The sequence below is a fragment of the Catharus ustulatus genome, chromosome Z (genome assembly GCF_009819885.2).
Source record: "Catharus ustulatus isolate bCatUst1 chromosome Z, bCatUst1.pri.v2, whole genome shotgun sequence".
In the NCBI taxonomy this organism is placed as follows: domain Eukaryota; kingdom Metazoa; phylum Chordata; class Aves; order Passeriformes; family Turdidae; genus Catharus; species Catharus ustulatus.
In genome coordinates this window covers 23,662,429-23,689,166 of record NC_046262.2, presented here as the reverse complement: position 1 = coordinate 23,689,166, position 26,738 = coordinate 23,662,429, and the positions used below count along the sequence as shown (strand labels likewise).

The 26,738-nt window shown below is 36.2% G+C and overlaps 1 protein-coding gene across 5 annotated transcripts in view; it reads right to left on the bottom strand.

The window, feature by feature from the left end:
- AP3B1 (adaptor related protein complex 3 subunit beta 1) overlaps positions 1–26,738 on the bottom strand; it is a 158,384-nt gene that overhangs the window by 75,004 nt on the left and 56,642 nt on the right. For all 5 annotated transcript variants that reach the window (XM_033085715.1, XM_033085717.1, XM_033085713.1 and 2 more), the window contains 7 exons: positions 25,068–25,165; positions 22,542–22,596; positions 22,391–22,462; positions 19,901–19,963; positions 18,863–18,995; positions 13,136–13,245; positions 1,922–2,098 (listed from right to left, as the gene is read on the bottom strand). In XM_033085715.1, coding sequence (XP_032941606.1) covers positions 1,922–2,098; positions 13,136–13,245; positions 18,863–18,995; positions 19,901–19,963; positions 22,391–22,462; positions 22,542–22,596; positions 25,068–25,165 — 708 coding nt within the window. The remainder of the gene's footprint in view (positions 1–1,921; positions 2,099–13,135; positions 13,246–18,862; positions 18,996–19,900; positions 19,964–22,390; positions 22,463–22,541; positions 22,597–25,067; positions 25,166–26,738) is intronic.

The window sequence follows — 26,738 nt, the reverse complement described above, 5'->3', positions numbered from 1 at the left end:
TCCCTAGAAATGTTATTCCTAATTCCCATATCTTTGCCTGAAAGCCCCTTGATTTCAAAATTATAATAATTTGGAGGGAGAAGGTTTACATTCTCCATTTCAAAGAGAAGCTCCTGCCTTTCTCAGCAGACACCTGTTCTCCAAACTAAAACAGTAACTTTTCGTTCTTTGTCCATATATAAGCCGCACCTGATTATAAGCCGTACTTCGGGTTCAGACCAAAATTTTAGTCAAAATGGTGCGGCTTATAATCGTGAAATTACTGTAGTAATTTTAATAATGAGTGAGTAAAGAGGAGTTACTCCTGGAAGTAATCATGTAGATATAGGAAGAGGGTTACCAGCCTCTAGTGGGAAACCCATGGCATTATAGTTTGAAAGGAACTTTAAATCAAGCCAAGCCACCAAACCTACACTGTTAGAAATTTTATGTGAACACCTTGACCACTTGAGATAATAACTTATTTTTCCACAATCTTAAACTACATGAGGAAAACACCCTTTGAAGAAATTCATCATTCAATAGGCATCTCTGGAGACAGTTTCATCTGCTTTATCATCATTACCATGTTTGAATAAAGGGTTATGCAGCACTTACAATGATGATTTAAAATGTATTAAGATGTGAAATAGAAAAATGCATCACAGAAATCATCATCTTCACGTATGCAATGGATTTTTGACCAAATACAGTATGGAAGAATTTATGTGCAAAATTACAAAAACTATACAGAAAATTAGTAAATATAATGCGCTAAAAGCAGACAGTTTAGATAGTAAAACCCAATCTTTCCTTGTCTCAGTCAGCATTTACTTTAAGATGAGCATTGCCAGAGAGGAGTCACCTTATACTACTGCCCCATTTTAGACTGTATAAACAAAGCATGCACTCCTATCTGAATGCATGGCAAGAAAGTTCATCTCCCAGACGCCCTACCAAAAAAAGCCTAAGACAGATCACATCTGTAATTGAATATAACTATCAAGGAACAAGAAGACATCACAGTTGCAGAGGTTCAAGATCCTCTGCTGTGCAAACTGCTATAAAACAAAGAGGTCTAGGAGCCCAGGGAAGCATATATATCAGATAATGTATTTCTTCTACATTTGGAAAAAAATAAATATTTGATTTCACAATCTTTTACAACAATAATTGAAATTACAATTACAGTGAAAAATTAGTGTCAAAATGCTACATTCCACAGTCAGTGATGGGGTTCACAGTGCTGTCACTTAGAAGAGTGAAGCACCTTTCATTTGTTTTCAGCTTTTCAATTGTTTTCAGCTGCTTGGAGATCTAAGTTCATCTCTTCGTGTTATCTGACATTTTTAGATTATTTTAACTACTAGAGATATTAAAACTCACAGCTCCCCAAGATTAAAGGAAATAGGAAAAGCTAAAATCAAACCAGTTAACCAACTAAATACAACAAAAAAAGGGAAAGCAGTTACTATCTTTAAAACAAGTACTGATGGAAAGACAAAACAAGGCCTACTACTGGCTCTCCTTTTAGATATCCTGAAAAAACAAGTGAGCAGCTTTTTGTTCAAAATGACGGTATTTTCTTGAAAGTTTTGGGTTTGGTTTGAGAAAACATTAAATCACATCAGCAAAATCTCCCACCTGGTATTACTAACACCATTTACATTTCTCTATTTATGTGAAGTAAAAATTTCACAATTTTCCAAAGACAGATACAAAAAAGACTTATCACTACATTCACATTCATGATCCAGCACACACTGAAAAACTCAATGGTTAGATTTAGTCTGTTAGATTTTTTGAAAACATATGTTCAGATTTTCTTCATGGAATTATATGGACTAGCTTTGGTTACTTACACAGAAGAAGTCATTACCAATCTATACAGACTGTACAAAACCTGCTATGACTCTAAATACAATACTGAGTTTAGGCTTACCTGCTTTGAATTTGTTAAATAGAGTTTTGCACCCAAATTTAAGATTTGCAACTTTACAAGGTCATCTTCATTTGTGAAGCTCTTGGCTGTCTTTCTCAGAACATCAGGCGCGATCTTTGGAACCCGTTCACAGTACTCGCCAATGAGCCAGAGAATGCTGGCTCTGGCTACTGGAACCTGAGAAAACATTGAGCACTCTAAGTTAACAGAGTCACAAAGACTACTTGCATACTTGTATGTGTCTGTGTTCATCAACAAGTTAAACAAAATACTATTTAAAGACAATTGCCATGCAAGAAATGCAGCACGAAAGTAAATGCAGCCACTGTGGTAGACCGAGCATTCATACAAAAGTACTGATTCTGACCCAAAACTCATGCATTACAGGTTGATGATACAGAGACACAGAAGTGACATGTTGATGTTCAAAGTACAAGTTGATAAGATCCACGAACACAGTCCAAGCCTTCAAGATCTGGTTGTGAATTCCTGTAACACCGTGTTGAAACAAAAGAGAGCTTTTTTTAATTTACTATATTAATACAACAATGGTTTCCAACAATGCAGTTTTCTCAATTCCTGCCTATCTAGTTTAAAAGCATACGGATTTCTTTAAGATCATTTCTAGCTTTTCTTAATTTTTATTCAGAATTTTATGGCAGTAAGATTTATATTTTTGCAAACGTCCAAGACCAATTGAACTCAGAATATTGGTGAGAAGTCCAAAACTGCAATTCACAATTTCTGAATGGGATCTACTATCTTAACTGAAACACTTCGACCAAAAAGTTCTCACAGGTCTTAGCATTTTGGAGCTACTCAACAGCACCACTGAAATAACTGGCAGTAGTAGCTTTTAGATGAACTCCCAGTCTATGATGCCAAGTTCAGAAGCACAGCAATGCTAAAACCAGAGGAAGGTAAAATGGAAAAGCACAGAAGGAAACAGAAACTCATGCTCCAAGCAGTTTGAAGCAGTTAAGATTTAAAACAAGCAATAGACAAATACTCTTGTAAAATGTGAGCTAGCCTACATTATCTGGTGGCCAAGTTAAACATTTTATTTGTGTTACATACATCCCTTGAAAACATTTTTCTCCTTCTTTGAGTAGAAGGAAGAAAGAATGAAATGAGAAATTTCAGAAGTATGTTTTTTATAGTGTCTACAGACTGTGGTGTTCTAACATTTTGTACAGACTCTTGTTCAACAAATGTTGAAATGTCAGGGGAAAAGCCTAAGTGTTCTAGTCTATCAAACTGACTAATTTAGAAAAAGAGAGAAGTTTCCTCTGCAATTTCAGCAAATTTTATTGCCTTCTCTGAAAGGATCAAAACCACTCATACTAACATTTTTCATTAGTCATTACACTACACAGTAATCTTTATTAATAAGTTTACACTAATGGCAGGGTGAGTATTGCCTTAGTTAAGATTCACACGGATGTATGCTTTAGAAATGCAGCACTGTGGTTCTCAAAGCATTTATTCTTACTAACTTTCATATATGCTTTAATTATTTTTCCAGCATGTCTGTTATTAATATATGAATATCTGTTTCTCAGAATTACAATGGGAAACAACTATTAAGTATCTTACTCAGTAATTCCGTACCATTTGAAAGTACTACTTATGAAAGTATATTCTAAGAGGGCCAAATGGCTCATTAAGCTTACTAAGGAAATACTAATCATATTCACAAGAATTTTTAATGATTACATGTGCTCTGAAAAGTTTGGAAACAACTCTGAATAAAGTCAGCTTGATAATACTTGCCTCTGTACTTGACATGGCTGCAAATATATATGTCAATAAAAATATAAATAGGTATGTCATGGGGAAAACAGAGGACTGCCTCCACTGAAAGAAAAAGCACATCACGGATAAACAGAATGCAAAATCCAACAACAACAATACAAAGTCCAGCAAGAGATAAAGGCCAATTATGATTATGGGGAAGAAATTTAAGACAGAGGTAACAGAATATTTTGAGAGTGGTGTAACACAGTGATTTTAGATATATAGATACATGTAAATAATGATCCAGACACAGATGAGTTCTTTTTGTGTAAGTTGACAAAAAAATTAAGCAACCTTGGAATTTACAGTATGAGTGAGACGAACAAGCTACTGAACAACAGCTATGTATAAAAAACTTTAAATGCAGTCAGAGTACGTTCATCTGCAAAATGGTAAGACTGATACCATTACTGTACACTGATTTCAAAAGGGAAAGAGGTTATTTCTAATGTTCCAAAGGTTACACTGCATTAAGACCTCACACCCAATCCATTATTTTAAATTGGGCTAAAGAATAGTAATTGAGTGGTACATTAGATTTTCCAGTATTGGAGCAGTTCAAGTTGCCTACTGAACAGATAGATACCTCTAAATAAGAATATATAGGCAACTTCAGATTTCAGTTATGCTAGATTTATTTTTCTAAAATATTTCATTACAGACTTGTTAAAATACTAAAATTCTCAAGAGATCATCAAGTACCATAGTTTGAATAGCAGCCTATCAAAAACATTCATCTTGTTGCCTTTTAATAAAGCAAAAATAGCTCACAAAGCAGACCAATTTCAGTAATAGCATTAATAATGACACGCAAATATCATTATTGTACTTCTCCTTGTCAAGTCCAGGACCACACTTTAAAACCACAACAAAATGTATTAAAAAAGTTTAAACAGTGTGCATTTGAGCACAGTGTTTTACTTTTCAAGCTTTTTTCCTAGTTTGTAAAATAAGATTATTAGGGTAATAAACTAGTTGCATAATGCTAAATAATTAGGCTAAACAAAGCCTCATTTGAAAAATAGTGACAATGGAAAACAGAAATTTCTTGTGATATACTGCCTTTTAACCAGGTGGTTAGGATACCATGTAAATACCGCATATATATTAAACAATTTGTGGTGATTTTGTGCCACAAGAATCAATACCAATTAGAGACTTTTTGAATCAAACCCTGAGCAGAAGCCATTTTAATGAAAAGTGTATGTCGAACTGATGAACCCAATGTTTCTGTGTCACTGGATTCATTTGGGGTCAAAATCACACAATATTTTCAGACTTCTTTTTCCCTGCTTAAGTCTTCCCGTTATCAACCATGTAATATGAAGTGCATGATCTTGCAGCTGTTGTTTCCAGGGCACTCAAAACAGCAAACAAGAAATGAAGCCCTTCTAGACCTTCACTGCCTTTTTCAGTATAGCTTAAGTAGGGACCTTGAATTGACAAAAATGCCGGAAATAATACTTTCATTATTCAGGCCTGCTCTGCATTATCCTCAAAGGTAAACAGGATTGTAAATTACTTTGCCTGATGTTTTATTCCATATGGCCCGAGCAAGTGGTTAAGAGCACTTTTTAAGCCTTTAGTACCAGGAGGCAGTTTCTATTGCCATTTAAACCCATTACCTGCCTCACGGAAAATAAATAAATGGTTAAAAAAGAAAAATTAAAAAGCAGCCAGACACTCTCCTCAAAGCAAAACTCTAGTTATTTATGGCAATTAGAGAAAGATACTATAAAGACTTTAGAGATTGCTCTAAGTAGCACAATTGAAAAACTACTGAAAAGTAGTTCGGCTCTTAATATATTCACACAAAACACAAGGGTAAAGTACAACTTAAAATCACCAGTCTGGTTATTCACATCTGTCACAAAATAAGAGATACTCAAATTGCAAATGAGGCATTAATTGCTGCATCCAGAAGAAAATTTGCATAGCTAGCAATTTTTAAAATTTTTACTTTGAATCAGAAATGGAAAGAGGGATAAAGTTGATTTGAAATGTCATACTGACTGCAAGAAGAAAAGGTACACAGGAAAGAACTGGAGCAAAAGAGAAACATTCATTTTTTGTTTTCAAATAGTAGACCTTCAAGGACTCCTTGATTTTTTTTTTTTAACCTCCACATATAAAACTCTGTTAAAACAAAATTTTTATTGGTAACTGCACCTCTTATACAGTGCACTAATTTTTTAAAAAATTGTGTTATCATCAAATTATGAGACTTGTTCATTAAATTGTTACTAATACAAAGGTTTAAAAATGTCTTACTAAAGTGTATCCTAGGTAAAAGAATATGGCTAGAATTTGAAGATTGCAGAACCAAAATACATACAAAAATATGGATGTCACAGTTTGTGACAACTTCCCAACGCTGCAATTTAAAGAAATTAAAGAAAGTAAGCTGCCTGTTCTGTGAAGCCAGAAACATAGCTACAAGCAGTATTTATGTAAGACTAGGAAGTCAAGTTCGTTATCAGTGGATGAATGGACAGTGTTAAAAACTACGAGTCCACTACGCTTGCAATAAGAATCCCAATTCAAAACAGTAAATAATAACACCTAATCGTGTCCATAAGTAACATGATTTTCCGCACATATTAAGCTCTTCAAAATTACAGTAATTTCAAGATTATAAGCCGCACCTGATTAGAAGCCGCACTTCCACGTGTCAGCAACTGTCTTGGGTTACAATACAGGATGTGATAAAAGGTATCTATTCTATCACCATCTGTTGAGGGTGGGGGCAGTGAACATTATCTCTGTGGGGAGACATTCTGCTAATGGGTCATCCATTTAAACCAGGCGGGGCATTGTTCTTTATCTTTTCACAACCCATCCTTCCTCCAGCCAGTCATTTTCTGCTAATGGCCATTGAGTCCCACTGTGTGACTGATAAAATTGCTGCATCCCATCGGGAGATGCTCCAGCCAGGGGGAAGAGCCCAACATTTCTTACCAAGATAAAAACAGAGGTTTTGGGACCCTAAGGGAGCCCCTTTCTCCACTGGACTCCAGAGGAAAACCAGACTTCTCCACATCACCACTGAAGCCCTGGAGGGAAACTGCACCTTCTACAGGAGCACTGCTTCAACTGAATCACATCTGTCACTGCAGGAGGATGCAGGTAGCCACCATTTAATGGGACTGCTACCAACACCCTGCCTGATGGGGTGTCAGGTTGTACTCTGACTTTGTCAGGGTTTGGAGTTTGTTTCTTTGTAGTACTGTATTTCTATTTTAATTTCCCTAGAAAAGAAATGTTATTCCTAATTCCCATATCTTTGCCTGAAAGCCCCTTGATTTCAAAATATAATAATTTGGAGGGAGAAGGTTTACATTCTCCATTTCAAAGAGAAGCTCCTGCCTTTCTCAGCAGACACCTGTCCTCCAAACTACAACAGCAACTTCTCGTTCTTTGCTCTTATATAAGCCACACCTGATTATAAGCCGCATTTCCAGGTTCAGACCAAAATTTTAGTCAAAGTGGTGCGGTTTATAATAATGAAATTACTGTACACACCAGCATCTTATTTTTGCTCTACATTTTCAATGCCTAATCCCATCAAGAAGTATTCCTCCTCATCTCTGGATCAGAAAACCATTCAAACTTGTTTCCTATTCTTGCTCATATTCTAGAAGGCACTAGGAATAAGTCTAATGAAAAACAAGAATATAAGAATTCACCAGCTATCAAAAGAGAAAAAACCTGCCTTAGTAGTACTGTCACAGAAAAATCACACCGGAAGTCAAGATTCCCATGACCCAGATAGCAGTCCCTACTGGATCCAATGTAACATAATAAATTATTTTTATAAAAACAGAAAGGCAGAAGCAAATTTGGAGACTACTGGCCTTGTAACATTAAGAACAGGACACAAAAAAATATTCTACACATACTGATGAACTCCAAGATCTTTCTAAGGAAAAACACATCTTGAAATCATGAACGTTTTCAGAAAGTTGTAGAGTTGTTAAGTCAGTGTTCCGCAGAAGTCAAAAGGCAGGCCAGGAGATAAAACTGAGATAAAAAACACAAACCAAGCAATATCACTACATCATTGCATACAGTAAATTCACGAATACAAGCCCCACTGAGTATAAGCCACATCTCTGGGTGTTGGCAAATATTTTGTTCTTTGTCCATAAATAAGCCGCACCTGAATATAAGCCGCTCTGTCGTTCGCAGCGAGGACCCGCGTGCAACAAAGTTGCCAAATACTAACAGAACCGCGGCATGGCGGGGGGTTTACTGGCTCAGCTAAGGCTGTGCAGGCTCGGCCCGCTAGGGGTTGCTGACATGGCCAGGTGGCCCAGCTCGGTGGTGCTGCTCGGGGCTGGCCGCTGCCTCTGGGTTTGCTCGCCCCGGCCCCGCTCCCGCCGCGGCGCTGGCCAGGCACGGAGAGAGCGCCCCGCTCGCGCCACGGCGCCGGCCGGGCACGGAGCATCCCCTGCTCCCGCCACGGCAGCGGAGGGCGGGGGCAGAGCCCCCCCCCCTCCTCCCCGAGCTGTGGCAATGGCGGCATGGGGTCCCCCCCTCCTCCCCGAGCCGCGGCAATGGTGGCGCAGGGTCCCCGTCGGCTCCCCGAGCTGCGGCAATGGCGGCGCAAGGCCCCCGCCGGCTCCCCGAGCCGCAGTAATGGCGGCGCAGGTTCCGCCCCTCCTCCCCGCACCGCGGCAATGGCGGCGCGGGGCCCCCGCCGGCTCCCCGAGCCGCGGCAATGGCGGCGTGGGCTCCCCCCCGTCTCTCCCCCGGGCTCCGGCAGAGGAGGGGAGAGCTCTCCCGCCTCTCTCCCCGCCCCCGTGCTGCCTGCAGGGAGCCAGGGCAACAGAGTAACACTTTGTAACAATCGCAAAATGCCGGCTTTTACTGGCAGGTGCTTGGCTCGGCGCCCTGGCTGGGACGTCTGGGGTTGTAAATGTCAGAAAATTATTCACATATTAGCCGCCTCCGAGTATTAGCCGCACTTCCGGGTTTCCACCAAAATTTTTGTCAAATTGCTGTGGCTTGTATTCGTGAAATTACTGTAAGATTTCTCCAGCATATCTGACTACTGTGTACATTTCTGGTCACTCCACTTTAAAACTCACACATCAGGAAAAGGCAAAGAGAAGAGAGAATGGCTGATCAGAGATACAGAATATGAGGAGAAATTACAGTTTTTAGATTAGTAAGCATGATGATGTGGACAGTAAACAGAAGCATCCAGTAATCAGATGAGAAGATAAATACTGGAGGTACACCACAATGAATTTCTCTTATCTTTAAAACCCTTTCCCTAAAGCATCAGATTTTGTTGCTGCTGGAGATGAAACTCCTAAGACGGGTTTTGAATTTATCCTTCTTTAAATGGCTCTTTCCCATAGGTATATTTTTAAAACTTCTGTCACTCTAAAACCTGTATACACAAAACTAATTAAGCCTTCCTCAGAGTGCATAACTAACACAAATGAGCACTACTACAATCTCTGGCCCACAGCTTAGCAAATCAATCAATTGTAAAGCATGACAATGTTATTAATTCATTGACAGCTAAAGGGAAATGTTTTTATGATTTTCAAAAACGGAAGTTTAAAGAGATCCAATTTTCTCTTGTTTAATATCTTCAGGACACCATCAGACATGTATTTCTCCATAACAGCTTTTGAAGGGTATGAGGAAAGGAGCTGGAACACAGCTAGATCAAGCTGTACCATGCACAGGTCTAAGTCCTCAGCAAGTATCACACACGAAATAGATCTCATAGATCTTTCCCTATGCACACCTGGATAAAAGTTTAAGGTACAAATGAAAACACACAACAGCAAAGGAATAAAAATAACCACTATTTTCAGAAATGTAAGAAATGCTCAGTCAAAGGATAAACTGAAACAGACTTAGTCTTCATCATAATTTAGAGTCAGTGATCTACAGGAGTTCAGTATTTTTTAAGTGAACTTCCTAATATTTCTCATCATTGGTCATACTATTTTTTAATATATGGTCAATATTTAGCTTCTTCTTATTTAGTTTTTTTATTTATTCTACAAGGCAAAACTGTTATCTTCTAAGTATTCTATACCCTGCCCCTTTCTAAATGGCTTCTGTGGATGAAGAAGATGAAAAAAAGAACAAGTAAATTTCAGTTAAGTAAATGACCTGAAATAAACATTGCTGTGAAAGATTTTTAGGCACCTCAACATTGCCAATCACAACTCAGGGTACCACAACTGAAATATGTAACAACATCAATGAGAAAAAAATCAGGTACAAACCCAAAAATTGATTCCACTGAACTTACACCAATTTTGCTTATTTTAGTGGTTGTTTACCATTGACTTAAACTAAATCATGACAGAACAATCAAAAAGTTTGTTTTTCTTAAAGGCTTTTTGATTTAACAGTATTAAATTCTATTAAGAACTTCCTCTTCATGTTTTCATCTGTGTAATACATAGTACTAAATTAATTTCAACTCTAAAAAGCAACAAAGAATTTCTTTGTTCACATTACCCCACCCTTTCATTTCAAGTCCATTCAAGCTCACATTTGGCTGCTTTTCTACATTCCTACATCCAAACGCAAGAGTCCTTTAAAAACAGTCATATACTCCTGTAGAGGGCTATAGGGTAGGTCTTCTGTGTTTCAATCCTAATAATTTACAACAACAGAAGAAGGCCAAGAAAAGAAAAACAACGACCAAAATACCAAAAAGCCCTATGCAAAGTATGTACACATGTGTGTATATATGTAAGTATGGATATTGTTTGTCAGCATAATAATGGTCAGGAATCCCTGCTCTGTCTCTGTCTTATAGCAGACAAAACCCAAGGCATTTACGTTAGGTGAACTCACAACCACTTCTGGCATAGTAAGATCAGTGTTTAACGTTAAGTGCAGATGTCAGGATCTCCAGTAATACTATATTAAGTATTGACATCTCAAACTAACATCCCCAGTAATTAAATACTCATTCTGAAATGTACACACTTCTCCCTTACAGAAGTAAAGGTTGAGGGTTTGGACTAGATGATATTTACAAGTCCCTCCTAACCCAAATCATTCTGTGAAGGAATACATTAGTTTTCAGGGATAGTAGGGCCAGTCAGAAAAATGATACAGCATTCAAGTTATAAATATGAGCTTCTTCAAAATGTATTCTATTAACCAAATTCTAGACCATACAAAGGAAGGTATGTATCTTGAAGTTGTCAGTAAAAAATGACATACAAGATGTAAAACAATTACCTTGGAGAACGTACAGTTGTTTGTAGGTTCAGGAATAAAAGACATGATTCACAACGAGATTTGGATTTTTACTTTATTCCAATGACTGTTCTATCCCACAGACTGTTCTCCCACTGCTTAACATTTTCTGATATTCTGTACAACCTCATACGGGAAAACCTCAGAATGTTAAAGCAGCGTAAGTACAGCATGTCTTCTCTGCATCCCCTTTATTTGACTTAAAAAAGGATTTTCTTTTCCACAAAACTAAGAGTATTTACTTGAAAGTATTAATTGTATAAAACAGCTACAAAACTCTATTAAGTTTTAAACACACTATTTAGAAAAGTACCAATTTTCTCTTGCTGAGTATGTGAAAATTAGATGTCAAACTCATTTGTTTAAGTGCCAGAACATAAATTTTGAGATTGTAATAATTCATCAAAATATTGCACAAATGTTCTGAAAATATAGGTGATTATTATACATGAAGAATTACGGTAATTTCACGATTATAAGCTGCACCATTTTGACTAAAATTTTGATCCCAACCCAAAAATGCGGTTTACACTCAGGAGCGGCTAATATATGAAAAAAGTTCTGAAATTTCCCAACACGGAAGTGCACGCTGAGGTGCCAAGCCGAGCACCTGCCAGTAAAACCCAGGATTTCACAATTGTTACAAATTGTTACTCTGTTGCGTGGCGGGTGGAGGCGGGCTCTGTGACGGCAGTGGTGGGGGGATGCGGGGGGCTCCCTCCTGCTGGCCCCGTGGCCCGGGGGGAGGAGGCAGGGGGCTCAGTCCCCACCTGCCGCTGCAGGTGCGGGCGGGCTCCATCTCTGCCTGCCACTGCGCGTGCCGGCAGGCTCCCACCGCCACCACAGGACACCGCCGGGCCGGGGTGAGCAAGCCTGGCAGTGGCAGCAGGCCCCGAGCGGCCCCACCGAGCGGCAGTGTTGAGCTGGGCCGCCTGGCCGCGTTGGCAGCCCCCAGCGGGCTGAGCCCGCCCGGCCCCGAGCCAAGCCAGTAAACCCCGCAATCCTGCGATTCTGTTACTAATTCATTACTTTGTTCGCACACGGGTCCTTGCTGAGAACGAGAGTGCGGCTTATAATCAGGTGCGGCTTATATATGGACAAAGAATGAAAAGTTGCTGACACCTGGAAGTGTGGCTTATACTCAGGTGTGGTTTATAATCGTGAAATTAACTGTACTTATTTTGATGCGTAATAAGTAACAGTATCTTTTGGTACGAGTAAGTCAGTAGAATTAATTTTCTTTATATCAGTTGCAAAGTGATCATCAGCTCTTAGCAGCCAAAGATTTATTTAATCTTTCAGTAAGCATGAACCAAGACTACCATGCTTTTCTTTTCTCTTAATACTCCAAACCTTGCTGAATTCAACTATGGAGAAATGAACGTTCACTGATTTAGAAACTGCTCCATTATCAAAAAATGTGCAATTTCATGAAATATAACAGTTCTATTTATTTCTCTACAGAAAAAAACCTGTTGACAGATCAAAATCTGACACCTTCGGTTTAGGATATAATAGTTAGCTACTGGATGTCATCCCTATACTCTAATTTACAACAGATTACTAAATATTTTATCAATTACTGGGCCTGTGAGGAGAATTTGGAAACTAAATATTTGCATACCTAAAGGTCAATTAAATCTAAAGACAGATAATAGGGAATAATTCAAATTTTAATTTTAAATATCACAGAACCTCAAATATCTAGAAGATAAAAAGCTTCAAGAGACTGCAACACACTCATAGCAGCATGTCTGATATCATGGAAAGGTTTGGTAATTAGGGGAAAAACGTTTAAAATAAACTTTCAAACTCTACTCCAGATCACAAAGACAATTGGGTAATAATCCTTAAGTTAATTGTTTGTTTTCATTTCAGTTTACCCACTCCACATTCTAAACCTGCGATTCAACCTGGAGTAACAGGACTACCACTCAACATTTTCAGGGATCTCTTTAAAAATAGCTTCCCAGACCTAAGGCACAAATTGGAGCCATCTGACAGCTATTTCCTTTCCATTAAGATAATGAAAAATTAAATTTAAGTCAAAAATAATTTTTTTTTTAAAATTTCTCTAATATATCTACTTCCATTTACAGCACAAATTCAAAGAAGATAAAATTCTCATTATCAGTTGACAAGGCAAATAAGAGAGTGTGAACAAATACTCACTGTAATGTTATCCAGGAGTTTGGCCATATGCTTAATAATTTCACCATGGTGTGCTGGCTGGGTTTGCAGCAGTTTCTTAATGACAACAACACTTTCAGCAACTACAATTTCTGTTTTAGACAAAACAAATTATTAATTTTAAAAGCATTTATGCAGAAGAAAAAGCCATAAATAATTGACTGTAAAAGATGTAAAAGCTTTCCAAATACACTTTGCAGAACTGAATTATATTAATTTGGTAAGAAAGAGGTAAACCATTCTACTAAGTAATATAACTAGCTTCTTGAATCAAGTTACAACCAACAAAAAGGAGACATAAACATTCTAAATGCAAAAATACCAACATAGTACATACTTGCATGAAACTATTTTCAGTGAAGCTGCAATTTGTATTTCTCCTATAAAACTGAGAAACAGTCTAAAAAAAAAAGATCTGATTTCCAATAAAATTATGCATATTCAAAAGCAATTTGCAGTCTGCAATGAGAATGAAAATGCTTGCATTAAAAGTAACAGCTCATTCATACGCTAGAGAAATATCTAAACGTCTCCTTTGCATTTTTTTCTAAATGCAAAGAATGTTTCTGCATCTAAAGAGCCTCTCCCAGGTCTGTAGCCTAATCTCTAGTACATTCAAATGACGCTTCTAAATAGCAAGCTGTTGCAAGATTCATGCCAAAGTCATGCACTGAAGTGTTTAACTATTGCAAGAGGTAACATTCACAGCCCAATCAACTTGTATGAAATGTACACTTTTTGAAGCTGAAAAGACACCACAGAGGTAAGCTTATGTACAAGAGTAAACTCAGCTAAGGAAAGATGAAGCAGCCTTATCACCATTTGTTAAACAGAGGTATTCCTGCATTTCTGTCCGATACATAGACCATTCATTCAGCAATCAAGCATGCTGAAGTTTCAATAGAACATTTTGGGGAAGAAATGTCTAAATTTTGGGGGTTGTGAGGTTTTTGTGTGGTTTTCTCTTTTGAGAAAACAAACTTCTTTATGGAGAAAGGCTTTCCAAGAGCTCTGAGCATATCATTATGCCATATGCCTCTGAAATGCTTAGATTTTAGCTTGTAGCTTTTTGTGTCATCTTTTATTTGACATGACATCTGTCATTTTTCTAGACTAATTTCTTGAAGCAAGGTTAACATCTCAAGGTCTTGCACAATCTTTCAGATCAATTTAATTTACACTGTATTTCGCCAGATATTAAAATAGGAAGCCAATTCTTGAAACTTGAAAATTAGAATCCGGAATATTTATAGTGGGGAACATCAGAATGGCAACTTTCGTCATTCAATATTTAGAGATACACTGAAGAGTTAAGAAAAATAAAACTGAACCAAAAAAATGAGTAGACATGAAGTCATTATCAAAAACAACTGTTGTCAATGTAAAACTGACTGTGGTAATATCAACTGCATTAGACATGATGTCACCATAGGAACTACTTTAATGCTAGCTCTGTGGGAGTAAATTTAAAGAAAATAAACCAGAATTGTAAACAAATTGTAAATTACAATTGCAAACAATTGTAAACTAGTATGGTTTTTTCATACAAGTCTAGATACTGGGAAAAAAAGTAGAAACAAAATCAAAATGCATTTTGTATCAGAATAAGGACTGGCATAGTTACCAAACCTCATACTTCATTAGGTTTGCTTTGTGAACACATAGGATATATAAAATGAGCAGGAATTAAAAGCGAAACACTTAGGTTCAAAACCATAACAAGCTCCAGCAAAATACTAGAAGGGAAGATAAAACTGGTGTTCTGAATGTGCAGTAAGAAAATTTTACAATGTAACTCCCTCTAGAATTATCAAAGAGGAAGTGCATACAAGACAGTGATAAATAAACACAAAAATTTTGTAACAGTATAAATACTATCTAAAGGATTATAAAAAGTAAATTAAATTATTAAAGACTGACAATCACAGAAAATCTTACCAGGAATGCCTTTATCAATAAAGAAGACTACATTAGGTATCACTTTCAATTTTCATATCATAGTAAAAATCTTTGTTTCTTCTAATAATTTTGAAGTGATGTGGAATTGACTAAGAAAGACAATCTCTGAAGACCCTGCAGCCTGACAATGTCTCAATAACTTAAAATATCCTCAGTCATACAGTCATACATGTTCCATTTTGTCAAACAATGATGTATGCAAATAAATCAACAATGCAGCAGATCAAAATCAACATGCAATAAATTGTAGAACCAAATTAAGGACTTTTTCCATAATTGGGAATTTGGCTGCATTATAACAGAATCTCATAAAATCATCTCAGCATGGAGTATATTACCAGAAAACACTCAAAAGGTGAATCCTGAAATACAACATTTGAAATCTTTAATGTTACATCAAATTTTCTTTCACTTACATTAAAGCACCCTTGCAGCAACTAAAACATGCAAGTGAAGACTAATTCATCCACAGTATACAGTTTGTATAATCACTCTTTCTGAAAGCAGCAAAAGTGAATCAACTGTTTTTGGACAGGATGCCATTTTTGTTCCCCAAAAGCATTCAAAGTCAGCATAGATGGAGTTCTGGGCCCCTTGGTCTATGCAACGTGTCCCTGCCCATGGCAGCCAGGTTGGACTACACAGAATTTAAAGGTCTCTTCTAACCCAAACCATTCTGTTATTAGGGTTACTAACAATACTATTTGTTAAATAAAATGCTAAAATGCAATCACTACAGCTAATTACCCAGACAGACCTAACTTTCTGCTTTTCAGAACTAGTCAAAGTTTAAGCTTTTACCTTGTTAACTTTTCCATCCTTATAACATAAATAACAAATCTCAGAAACCCTATTTATACACATAAACTGGATGCTACAAGTTGCTTTTATTTTATGTCATTCTGATAGTAATTAAAAGAGATATGTACTAGCTACCGGATGTATTAACAGTTCCAGTAATTTTATGACTTGCAGTTTCACATAGATTTGTAGGGCAAAAAATGTTTTAGCTATCCATTCTACAGTTGTGCTTTCCTTCAATCTGCAACTTTCAACAGAAAATGGAAGTCATCCATCTAAGAAAAACCTGCAGGATTTCTATATGCTGTACAGTCAGACAAGAGACTTTCTACAATCTCATCTGTGTCTCACATCTAAAATGACTTCTATGTAACAGTGGGGCCTAGGAGTCACTTGAAGCTATCAATACAATTGCTTAAAGGAAATGCATCAGCCAAACACCAAATACATAGTAGAGAATGAAAATAACTTTTCTTTTTGTCCTTCCTTCTTCAGCAGATGAGGAAGAAAAATAATTCTCAGCCCTCACCATGGCTTCACGAAAACAAGTCTCTTCAGGAATCAGTCAAGTTTAGCTTGTGATAATCAAACACTAAAGTGTCTCATCACTGAAATTTCTAGTTTCTGTTGTGCTTCTGTATTCAAATGTTGATGGATTTTTCCCCCACATACCACAGCTTTCCTGAGTAAGGAAAATCTGCCTTTAAGTCACTTAAAAGCATGCAAAGAAAATTTCAAAAGTAGCTCTTGACATCCCCAGAGCCTTGTTTCTGGAACAATGCTCTGTCTCTCATCACCCAAATTGCAGAAACGTTAACTGTAAAGCTTTTGTGCCACAGCCAAGATATCCTGAGTGTTGGGCTGTATCTACAGTTACAGAATAAGCACATGGAAGCAGAAGACACTTTTCCCACAAGTTTGTTCTTCAGGATTCTGTTTTACTTTTGTAGAATTAGTACGAGTGCCTCCATTCTGCACTCAGATGAATTCTTCATAATAAGAAAATGGTACAGAGAAAGCACAGTTGACTCTGCTGCCACACACCTCAGAACCTGCTGGATCTACCCCCTTGCGCTCCATGCTACACAAAGCAGCAGGACTACTTCCAGGCTTCCAATGACCACAAAAGAAGCAGCAGTGCAAACAGATTGCTTGCATACTTTAACAGTAAAAGTTGGGGAAAAGCAAGATTAACCAAGACTCTTAAAGCTATTCTCCTACACTTTGTTAAATCGCTTTTTTATTCCCTTACCATGCTGAAACTCTTACATTCAGTAAGCTGTGACTATCAGTAATTTCCTGCCACCTGGGGAAAGGTACCATGTAAATTATGCCATTCTATTCATTCCTTGAAAGAAGGAATAAAGACACTGCAGCTATGGTGAAGCAATTTGCCAGCTGCCAGGTTTAAAAGATCCTCAATATATCCTTTGCAGCCTTTCAGAACAGTAAGCACAAGAAGATAATTTTATTTGCTAGACAACTACTTAGAAACAGACATGAAAACTAATCTTGTTGAGACAGACCTTTGTATACATGTATATACATATATGTGTGTATATAAATATATACATATATTAATATTGAATCACTCTGAAAAAATATTAAATTGACAATCTATAATAAAAGAAAAAAACTTTTTCCACTTAATATTGGTTCTTTTTTAGCAAAACAAAAACAAAGCAAGAAAACAGAAGGGGTTGTTAAGTAACAAAATCTATATCCTGAAGTGACAGTTTCATTATTTCTCTTAAAACAGAAAAAATATGGAGATTTGCACATGCTGAAGGAAGCCTACTCAGAGGAAGATTCCTAGAAGAATAAGGCAAAATCAAGAACAACCTTTGAAGCTTGTATTTTTATTATGGTTGTTGCTGAATATCATACAAGAACGTGCACTGTACAGACATGGTTGTTGTGAAGATATTTTAAATGCAGTTGATAATCAGAAAGGTTTAAACAGAAATAAGATCTACAGCACTAAGAAATGAAAGTCATATATTTAAAATACAAAGCTATACACTGAGGCTACTCAAGAAATACTGATACAACATGAGGTGGTCGAGAATGACAACTCAGTTCATAAAATAAATGAGAGAAGGATCTGTGTGCATTAGTGGGTCACTGGCCAAATACATGCTGCCAAAATGATGTCCCTAATATAGGCCTTCTCAGGATTACCACGAGAAAATATCCAGGAGATATAGAGAGGCATTAATGCTGCTTTTCAAAGCCGAGAGCAGTATCACCTAAGTTCTTTGAACTGTTTGAACTACTCCAGGACACTCCAAAATTATGCTTTTTCTCCTTCCTGACATTATTTATTAACTCACATTACTGACTTCTTATGAAATAAGAATCTGCCATATTCATTGGTAACTAGTAAGAATATACAATATTATTAGGTATTGAGTTACCATGCTGCTATACTCAATTTGACTTTATCTGCTCCTTGTTGTGTTCCTTAGTGATTTGAAACTTTGTTTTGCTCTCCAAAAATAATAGTAGCCTAGACTACAAAATCAAGCCAAATTCCCTAAAACTATTTAATACGTGTTTTCAGTTAGGCACTGATGCACTACAAAAAAAAACTCCCAAGCTTTCAGCACCCTCTACAGGCTAACTGCTTTGATGCAACTTGAATTGTAACTAACTATTGCTACCTATAATCAAAACAGCACACTTTAATAATCACAGTGTTTTAAAAAAAGGTAGGTAAACATGTAATTGAGGGCCACAACGAATTAATTTCTCTAACAGAAGAGAAAATAACTACTCAGTGAATAACACGGCCTTTGGAAGTGTGGGATTTTTATCCAATCATGTCAGCGAAATTCTTACAGAAGTCAACTCTCGCTTCTTGATGTGATCTGAAGCTTTGTGTGGTTCTTTCTAAGAAAACATTTCATGTCATCAGCTACCCAGAAAACAAAGACAACTTTAGCTTACCATCCCTGTTGGACAGCAAACAGACGAGGCCGTTAAGGCATGTGTCAGTCACTTCGGTGATGTTAGTTGCGCATCTGCCTATAGCCTGAATCGTAGCTGCAGCAAACTGCTTATCTTGGCTTTTCACATAAGTCTAAAGAAACAGGATTTTTGTTAGTCAATATGTTAACTCTTGTCAACCAAAGACTTACCATATTATTCTCACGAGGTAGACTTACTGTATAAATTAAACTTAGAAAGCTGCACTGCATATTAGAAGCTATAATTTTTCACCTCACTGTCACTTTTAGAAGACATTTTCTTGCATGCTTTGGTCACCCATAGCCATGCAAACCTCTGATTTCAAGAAAGCTTGGGGCAGGGGGCAATTACCCAAAAGTAGCCATTAGTTTGTGTGCAAGGTTGGAGGAGTTGATGAGCTCTCTCTTCAGAGGTTTCAGTTCATTTAACTAGGAGCATCTGTGAAACTATGAAAAACCTACCTGCCTGAGAACCAGTACCTTTCACAGAAATCCAGTCAGAGAACTGAAGCAATGCAAATAGATGTCACAAGCAAAGAGAAAAGAAAAAAGGACAGACACTGTTTCACAATACAGACAGAAGATCTTGCTGATACATAAAGATACTGGAGACAATAAAAACTATTTCATAAAACGACTTATGGAAATGAGGTCTGGCAACCAATGCGAACGGTCAAATACTGTTAAAAGTAAGACCCTTATCACATAGTGATTTGCAGTGTCAGTCAAGTTGCTGGAATACATGTTTAAGATTATGGAATGATTGAGTTTTTCTCATCGTTTCTTTTTCTTTTTTTTTTTTTTTGGTAGCTGGAAGGAGAGTGAGAAGTAAATATTTGAACTCTTTTCCATGTACAAATAGCTCCCTTATCCATTACAGTATGAGATGGTTTAATTTCCGTTTTTGGAACATGTCATCCTCGAGAACACTTACACTTGAAAAATTTAAGCCTAGGAGAAACATCCAACAATAGAAAAAGAGATCATAAATATAAAAAGAATACACTTTTGCACAAACCTGAAATTCTCGAAGCAGAGTTGATATGTTCGCTTCATTTGCTAAATTTGTCAAGATTTCAAGCTACAAGAAAAAATACCCAGACATGTTGTCAAAACTTAATATAAAATATTATAAACAGTATGACATGTACACTATACCTTCATTGTCTATAAAATATATTTTAAAACTACCACTCAGAATTCAACAGAGTAAACCAGATATCAGTAAAAACTGGTAGCACCACTGCACTCAGGAGGCTTATTTTCCTTGCAAGCACTTGCAAAGTTTACAAAGCAGGAATCTAGGGTTCAGTGACGCATTTTTTATGAGCCTGAGCTTTAGTGTTTCATTGCATATCAAATGGGCTTGAAATACTTCTGTCAGCTTTCCAATGTTATACAACAGGCTTTAGCATATAAAAACCACATGCCAGTGTAGGAAGAAATAATAGAAGTCACAACCGCATCAGGGGAGAAATAAATTGCCCATAATATCCAGATGGACTGCAATAAAACTTTTAAACTCAGTAAAGAAACATTTGCATCTATGAGATTCCTCAGATCTTATTTAACATCAAAAACATCAGACCCCGGAAGCCCTCCTCTTTGTTCCTGTTGAACAGAAGGATCGTACAGAACACTTGGCATATATTGTTAAGATGCAATGCTTTCAGGCTGTTTTAACTTTGAATTAAATAAACTGAAATCACAACCCTGTCTCTCCAAAGGGAAGTCATGCCTCAGAAATATGTTGGTATTTTTTGACTTAGAGGCATCCAGATAAGGATTCTCAAATGATACAGTCCACCTGTACCTCAAAACAATTTCGTAAGACGTATCACTAAAGGCTCTTAGAGATACATATCTAGAACAGCATAGAAGGTGAGAGGATGAATGAAAAAGAGAAACAGGAAAGAGCAAGGAGATTATTTTATAGTACAGGGTGGCTATCAGTGGAATATCACAAATATCTTCACTGGCCTTTTCCACAGATGAACTATGAAAGTAAAGAGAAGACAGGCAACAAAGTTTTCAACTAATGCATTTCAGGGAAATGAAGACAAAGGTTGACTAAGAAAAGCTATATAAGAGCTCCAGATAGTAGAAAACTGACTAATAAAACAGAAAAACAAATCAACACATGTCTGCAAAGTAATGCGCACAATTGGGAAAAAACCTTAACTGTTCAGAAAATGACAGACTCTGAGATGATGACAACAAATTATAACTGAGAATTTTTGATTAAAATAGGTTACTGTGAAAATACATGCTCAATGCTAACCACTGATCAAAAGAGTAAACTTAATGTTGGAAAACAAAAAACCAGAAATCCAAACAGTATGAGAGATATATTCCAGGGTGCTCCTAACATATTAATTGCTGCCATGGGTCTCATCATCCTATTTTGAAACAGGTAGGCTTGAACTACAGAGGTAGAAGAGGGAGAAAAAAATATTCAAGGGTCTTCTAAAAATGTAATGTAATCGTAAAAGTTTAGGATCTTCTAAATTTTTCAGCCATCATGAAGCAAATGAGACAGCGATAGAAAAAAACACAGTTTCTACTTCTCCACCTCTTCTCCAATATATTATCAATTAATATGAGAATTTGAATATATTAACTTTCTATTATTTTTGGACTGACTATTCTTGGATAACAGTAAGGAATTCCTCACAATATTCCTGAAATGCAGAGAATATTTTTTTACTTCGAACTGCCTCAAATTTACTTATGTCTTATTGTTGGTATAAAATAGAAAAACATATTTAGTTTGTACATATATAAACATGATAGTTTTGGCATAGCTATCTTGTACATACACTACTCTTGCATATATAATGTAAGTACAATATACATGTAACACAAAGATAAGGAAAAAATAACATTTCTTTCAGAAAACTACCTCCCACTCCTGAACATGAGTGCCTATAACAATCTAAAGCAAAACAAGAGAAAAGGCACATAAGAGTAGACACTTTTTTAGCCATTGTTTTGTCAAGGATTTCACATTTGTTAAAAAATACGTACAGAGAAAACAACAAGACAACAGCTGAAAACATGCATTGAAATATGGCCTTGAGGAAAGCCTAAAGTACTTCTCCTGTCAAATACGACTTCAAAGAAAATTTGGGACTCAAACACTGTCCCATTTTGTACAGGGGGATAGACTCTTTTGAAGCTAACAGTATTAAAGACTCTTTTCTTCTCATGAAATAGTCAAACTCTCAATGTTAGAATGCCTGGATGAAAAAATATTATAATGCTATCACTGAAAAGCTGTAGTGGAAAATACAGCCACTTCCAGCTGCAACTCAGTAACAGGAACTTTCAGATAGCCTGACAAGCCTGAAGGCCCCTTGTGCACTTAACTAAAGGCCTCGGTACTTCTAAGCGAGCTAAAGAAACAGCACAGAATTACCTGCGTCATATAATGAAAAATATTTTACCTTTCTGTTGCAAACTGATTAGTCCAGCAGTACATAGAAAAATTTGCCTTTAATAAACTCACCTTGAGTGTTTTGATCATAGTTGGATCAGTTGATCTAACATAGAAACTCTTCATATAAGGTTCAAACATGCCCTGAAAATCAGAACATATTTAAGTAACTCTCCTGTGTTTCATGTACAGTGTGATTTTAAAAATTCTAAATAGGGTATACCTTTCTCTGAATTGACATAGTGGCAATATTTTGCAGGACAATATACTGCACCTCCCTAGAGTGTGAAAAGAAAAACAAGAGTCATACCATAAAATTACTGATACATAGAATAATTCAACGTGGCAAAAGAAAGTCCAATTCTATTTGAACACCAGGTTAGTTACCCACTTGTTTTGGCACAAACATAGAAGGCAAAGCTTATTGCCAACCGCTAATTTCATCATTTGTTTCACAGGAAGAGAGACACATGATGAAACCAGGCTCTCATTTTTAAAACTCCAATATGCAAAAATACTCACCAGTACAATGATGCCTTTTGTAGGCCTTGGGTATTTATTCAAACCAGAATTACATTAATCATTTTAATATAATGGAAACAGCTTTAAAAAGCCATACATTTTATCCACCTTCTTGAAATAAATATTTCAGGATGACATAGCTGAGAACAAAAACATACAGGCTCCATCTGCAGTGTTGAAATAACGACATTAACTACAAGAACAGTTAAACATTGCACAATCAGCAAGAATTGCTATGACTTATTTGTCTTAAGAGTTTTTCTAAAAATTCTCAAAAAGGGACAGAATCTCCTGTGACTCAAGGGTATACATTGGCAGACGTACACATCTATAAAAAACTAACACTTTTACATAATAGATTGTGCAAGAGACAATAGATTTATGCAATATTCTACAAAAAACATTAAACATGTTTGGAGAGGGCATTCTCATCATTAATATATGAGTTTAAAAGCTTCTACACGAGCAAGCAAAAAAAAATCTGGGTACTAGTCTGAAGCTTTTAAAGTGCATATTTTGTGTCACCAATTGCTTAAAAACTAAGTAATAATTTACACACAATTTTTCTGAACCATGAGTGCTCAAATCCTTGGATGCTGCAAATCTCATCGTAATAGAGAAATCATCATACTCATTATCCCCTCTTACTCAAAACTGTCTAATAGCCCTAAGGTAATTACAGCTGATGCTTACAAAGAAAAGTGATAATAGAGAACACTTAAGATCTTTTAAACTTACTTTATGTAATTCTTACATAGGTGCATGGCAATAGTCAGCTACACATAATGAAACAAGACTGGAAATTGCTATGAGATGCTCTTTCGGGCACTCTCACCCTAACTAGATTACAGCTTAGTTGACATTAATTTAAAGGCCACAAGCAAATCACTTCAAGGGCAAACAGCAAAAGCTTATTTCAAAGTGTCTCTAAAAGCAAAAATGATTTGCCCAGAATGGCAACAAGAGAACAGAAAAGCCATTCAAGACAGAAAAATCAGAAGACTAGTGCCATTTAAGGTACTAGCTGAGATACAGGAAAGAATTTTTTTTAAAAGATTTTTCTTCTAATGAAACCTGAGTATAAACAAGCAAAAAACCATATGCAAATAATCCTTTCAACCTGTGAGTACAAGTTTATACACTACCTGCCAATTGCTTTAGTCACTTAACTCATTTTTGCATAAAGAGAATGGGAAGCATACTGTACTATAAACCCAAACACAAAAATAATAGTGATTCATTCTTATCTGAAATAAAGCATGAATACTCTACCTTTTACTCACCTTACTTCTTTACCAACTTTTAAACAATAGAGCTACTGAGCTGCAGAACTTTTACAGAGAAACAGGCCTTTGATGGCAGGGCTTACGAAAGTTAAGGTATATCTCAGATGAGTAATCTTGCCAGACACAACAAAAGTGAGAGTTTTTTATGAACTTTTGTGTCTGTTTGACATAACTGATTTAAAAAGTAAATTATTTTCACAGTGAAGTTCTAGCCAAAAATACCATTTTTAGTTAAAAGTCATTCTGAAAACAATTAATATTGTTTCAAAACCCTTCAAGGCTTTTTACACAAATACGTGGAAGTTCAAAATCTAAGAACTGAACAGGGAAGAAAAACATTTTTGTGCAGTAAATATGGGCACACTATGCAAAAACTATTAAATACAAATTAAAAAATAGCACTAACAATCTTATGAAATGTGGCTGATAAGACCTTTCACAGAAAAGCAGACAAAATACTATCAAAGATGACGAACTCCAAACAGAAGATTCTGTTATCTGATATCCAGAGATATCTTCTAAACTCATCCATTTTGGGATTTGTGTTACAGTGCAGGAACATAAAATATATATCAGAAGACTTCTTTAGTGCTTAGCAAGGCAGTAAGGAAGTCAACAGAACTAAATTTCCAGTAATTTTTAAAAAATGAAGATATTACGCAAACCACTTAGTACTGAATCTATTTAAATACTAACTAGGCAGCCATGATTCTTGTCAGAACAAAAATCATAGGAATGAAACACAATAATCAATGATTCTTGGATGGGATATCAAAAATGATGGAATTACTTTTAGTGATCCTCATTTGTTGAGTGAAAGTGAGTATCACAGGACAATTTCAAAATTAAATGAATTGTGTAAGTTACATTCTTATAACTATGTCTAAACAAATATGCACAAAAAAGTACACACTGTGATGTAAAGTATGGACTTGACCTACCTGTTACTACGGAGTAAACGCACTAATGACTTAGAAACAATACCAGCTTCAGATTTTGGTGCCAAATGCCAGTACAGCTGTGCAACTGCCATTACCACCTAAAGGAAGAACATTCAGGGTAGCATGTTAACTTCTAATCATCATTCATATCTACCACATTTGTTTCAGACCTGCAAGACCACCAGCTCACTCTTCTTCAGAAAGCTAAGTGCATACCTGCGGCCTTTGAAATGAGGAAACTCACTTTGAAATGAGCAGACTGAGGAAAAACATTGGAATAAATATATTTTCACTAATTAAGTACCTTTACTTCCTCCCAGTACTTACTGTATGCTATAATAAATAGAAGATCATAGAAATAGGGACAAGGAGAAAAAGCACTAGATAATTTAAATGACAAACATAGTGATATCATCCTTGATAAATCAGTATTGCTAACATCAGCTGTACAAAGTAATGAAGAAATATTCTTTACAAGTTTTGCTAATGTGCTTTTCCTTTATGACAGGTTCAATATCACCTTTTATTTAGTTTCCACCCAAAATCTTTCATTCCATTATTCTATTGTGCAATTTATAAAACAACAGCTGCCTTTGCTGGAACATTTTGAAGTACCAAATCCAACAGAAAGCAAATGGTACACAGTTGTATACCAATATCCAGGCTAACAAAATTCAGAAGACTGAGACATAAGCAACTTAACACCCGTTTTCTTTCTTCTCAAACTTTGTCATAAATAAAAGACAAAATATGATGTTTATGCTAGTAAGTGTCATGTCACAACCTTTCCTACAATAGTGTCATAACCAACTCTCTGTTTCAAACAAAAAAAATCATAGAGACTCCAAGTAAAGCCCTCATGGTAACACTTCACTTGGTACGTTAAATCCTATTATCAACAAAATTGAAATTATTATTTAACAATAAAAAGTGATTAAAAACATCTAAAGCTAGGAAATAACTTTAAGATCTTTAGCAATATACCACAAGTATCTTTTACTGCTGACAAAAATATAAGGTCATACAGAAGGCCATTAATTAAATTAATCACAGGTAAATTCTGTGAATAGTATGAGTATCACTGTAATAGCAATTAAAAATAGCATAATTTTGATAACACTTTGCAACGTGCACTTTAGCATCTCAGTTAACTTTAATATCAGAAAGTTAAAGATCAAAAATATGAGAATCAATACAATATTTAATAAAGAAAATTATTTCTAGAATGAGGGCAATAACTAACTCAGCCTTTTCGTGAAGTGGGACGGCAAACATATCAAACATATTTGTTCTTTGCATGAAATTAAGACATATCAAAAACACTGAACAGTGATTTTTAGCAGAAAGTTGTAAAAATTTAATCAATTTGTTTCCAAAGTCTGCCTGGTTGCCAGATCATAGATGATTTAGAGAAGAGTCAGATATTGAGTTAGACTCTCAAAATATATTTCAACTATAACCTGATCTGTTTAGCATCTTAAGAATACATGGCAAGGTGACTTAATCATGGTCACTGTTTTTGCAGTGCTATGAATATTCATTATCACTGGAAGACTTTTCTCAAAAGATATCTAGTCTTGATGCACAGGACAAGGTGAGGTTAGAAGTAACATTCTGTGATCTGATTAACAACACAATGATACACCATGAGCATGCCTTTTTCCAGTTCTA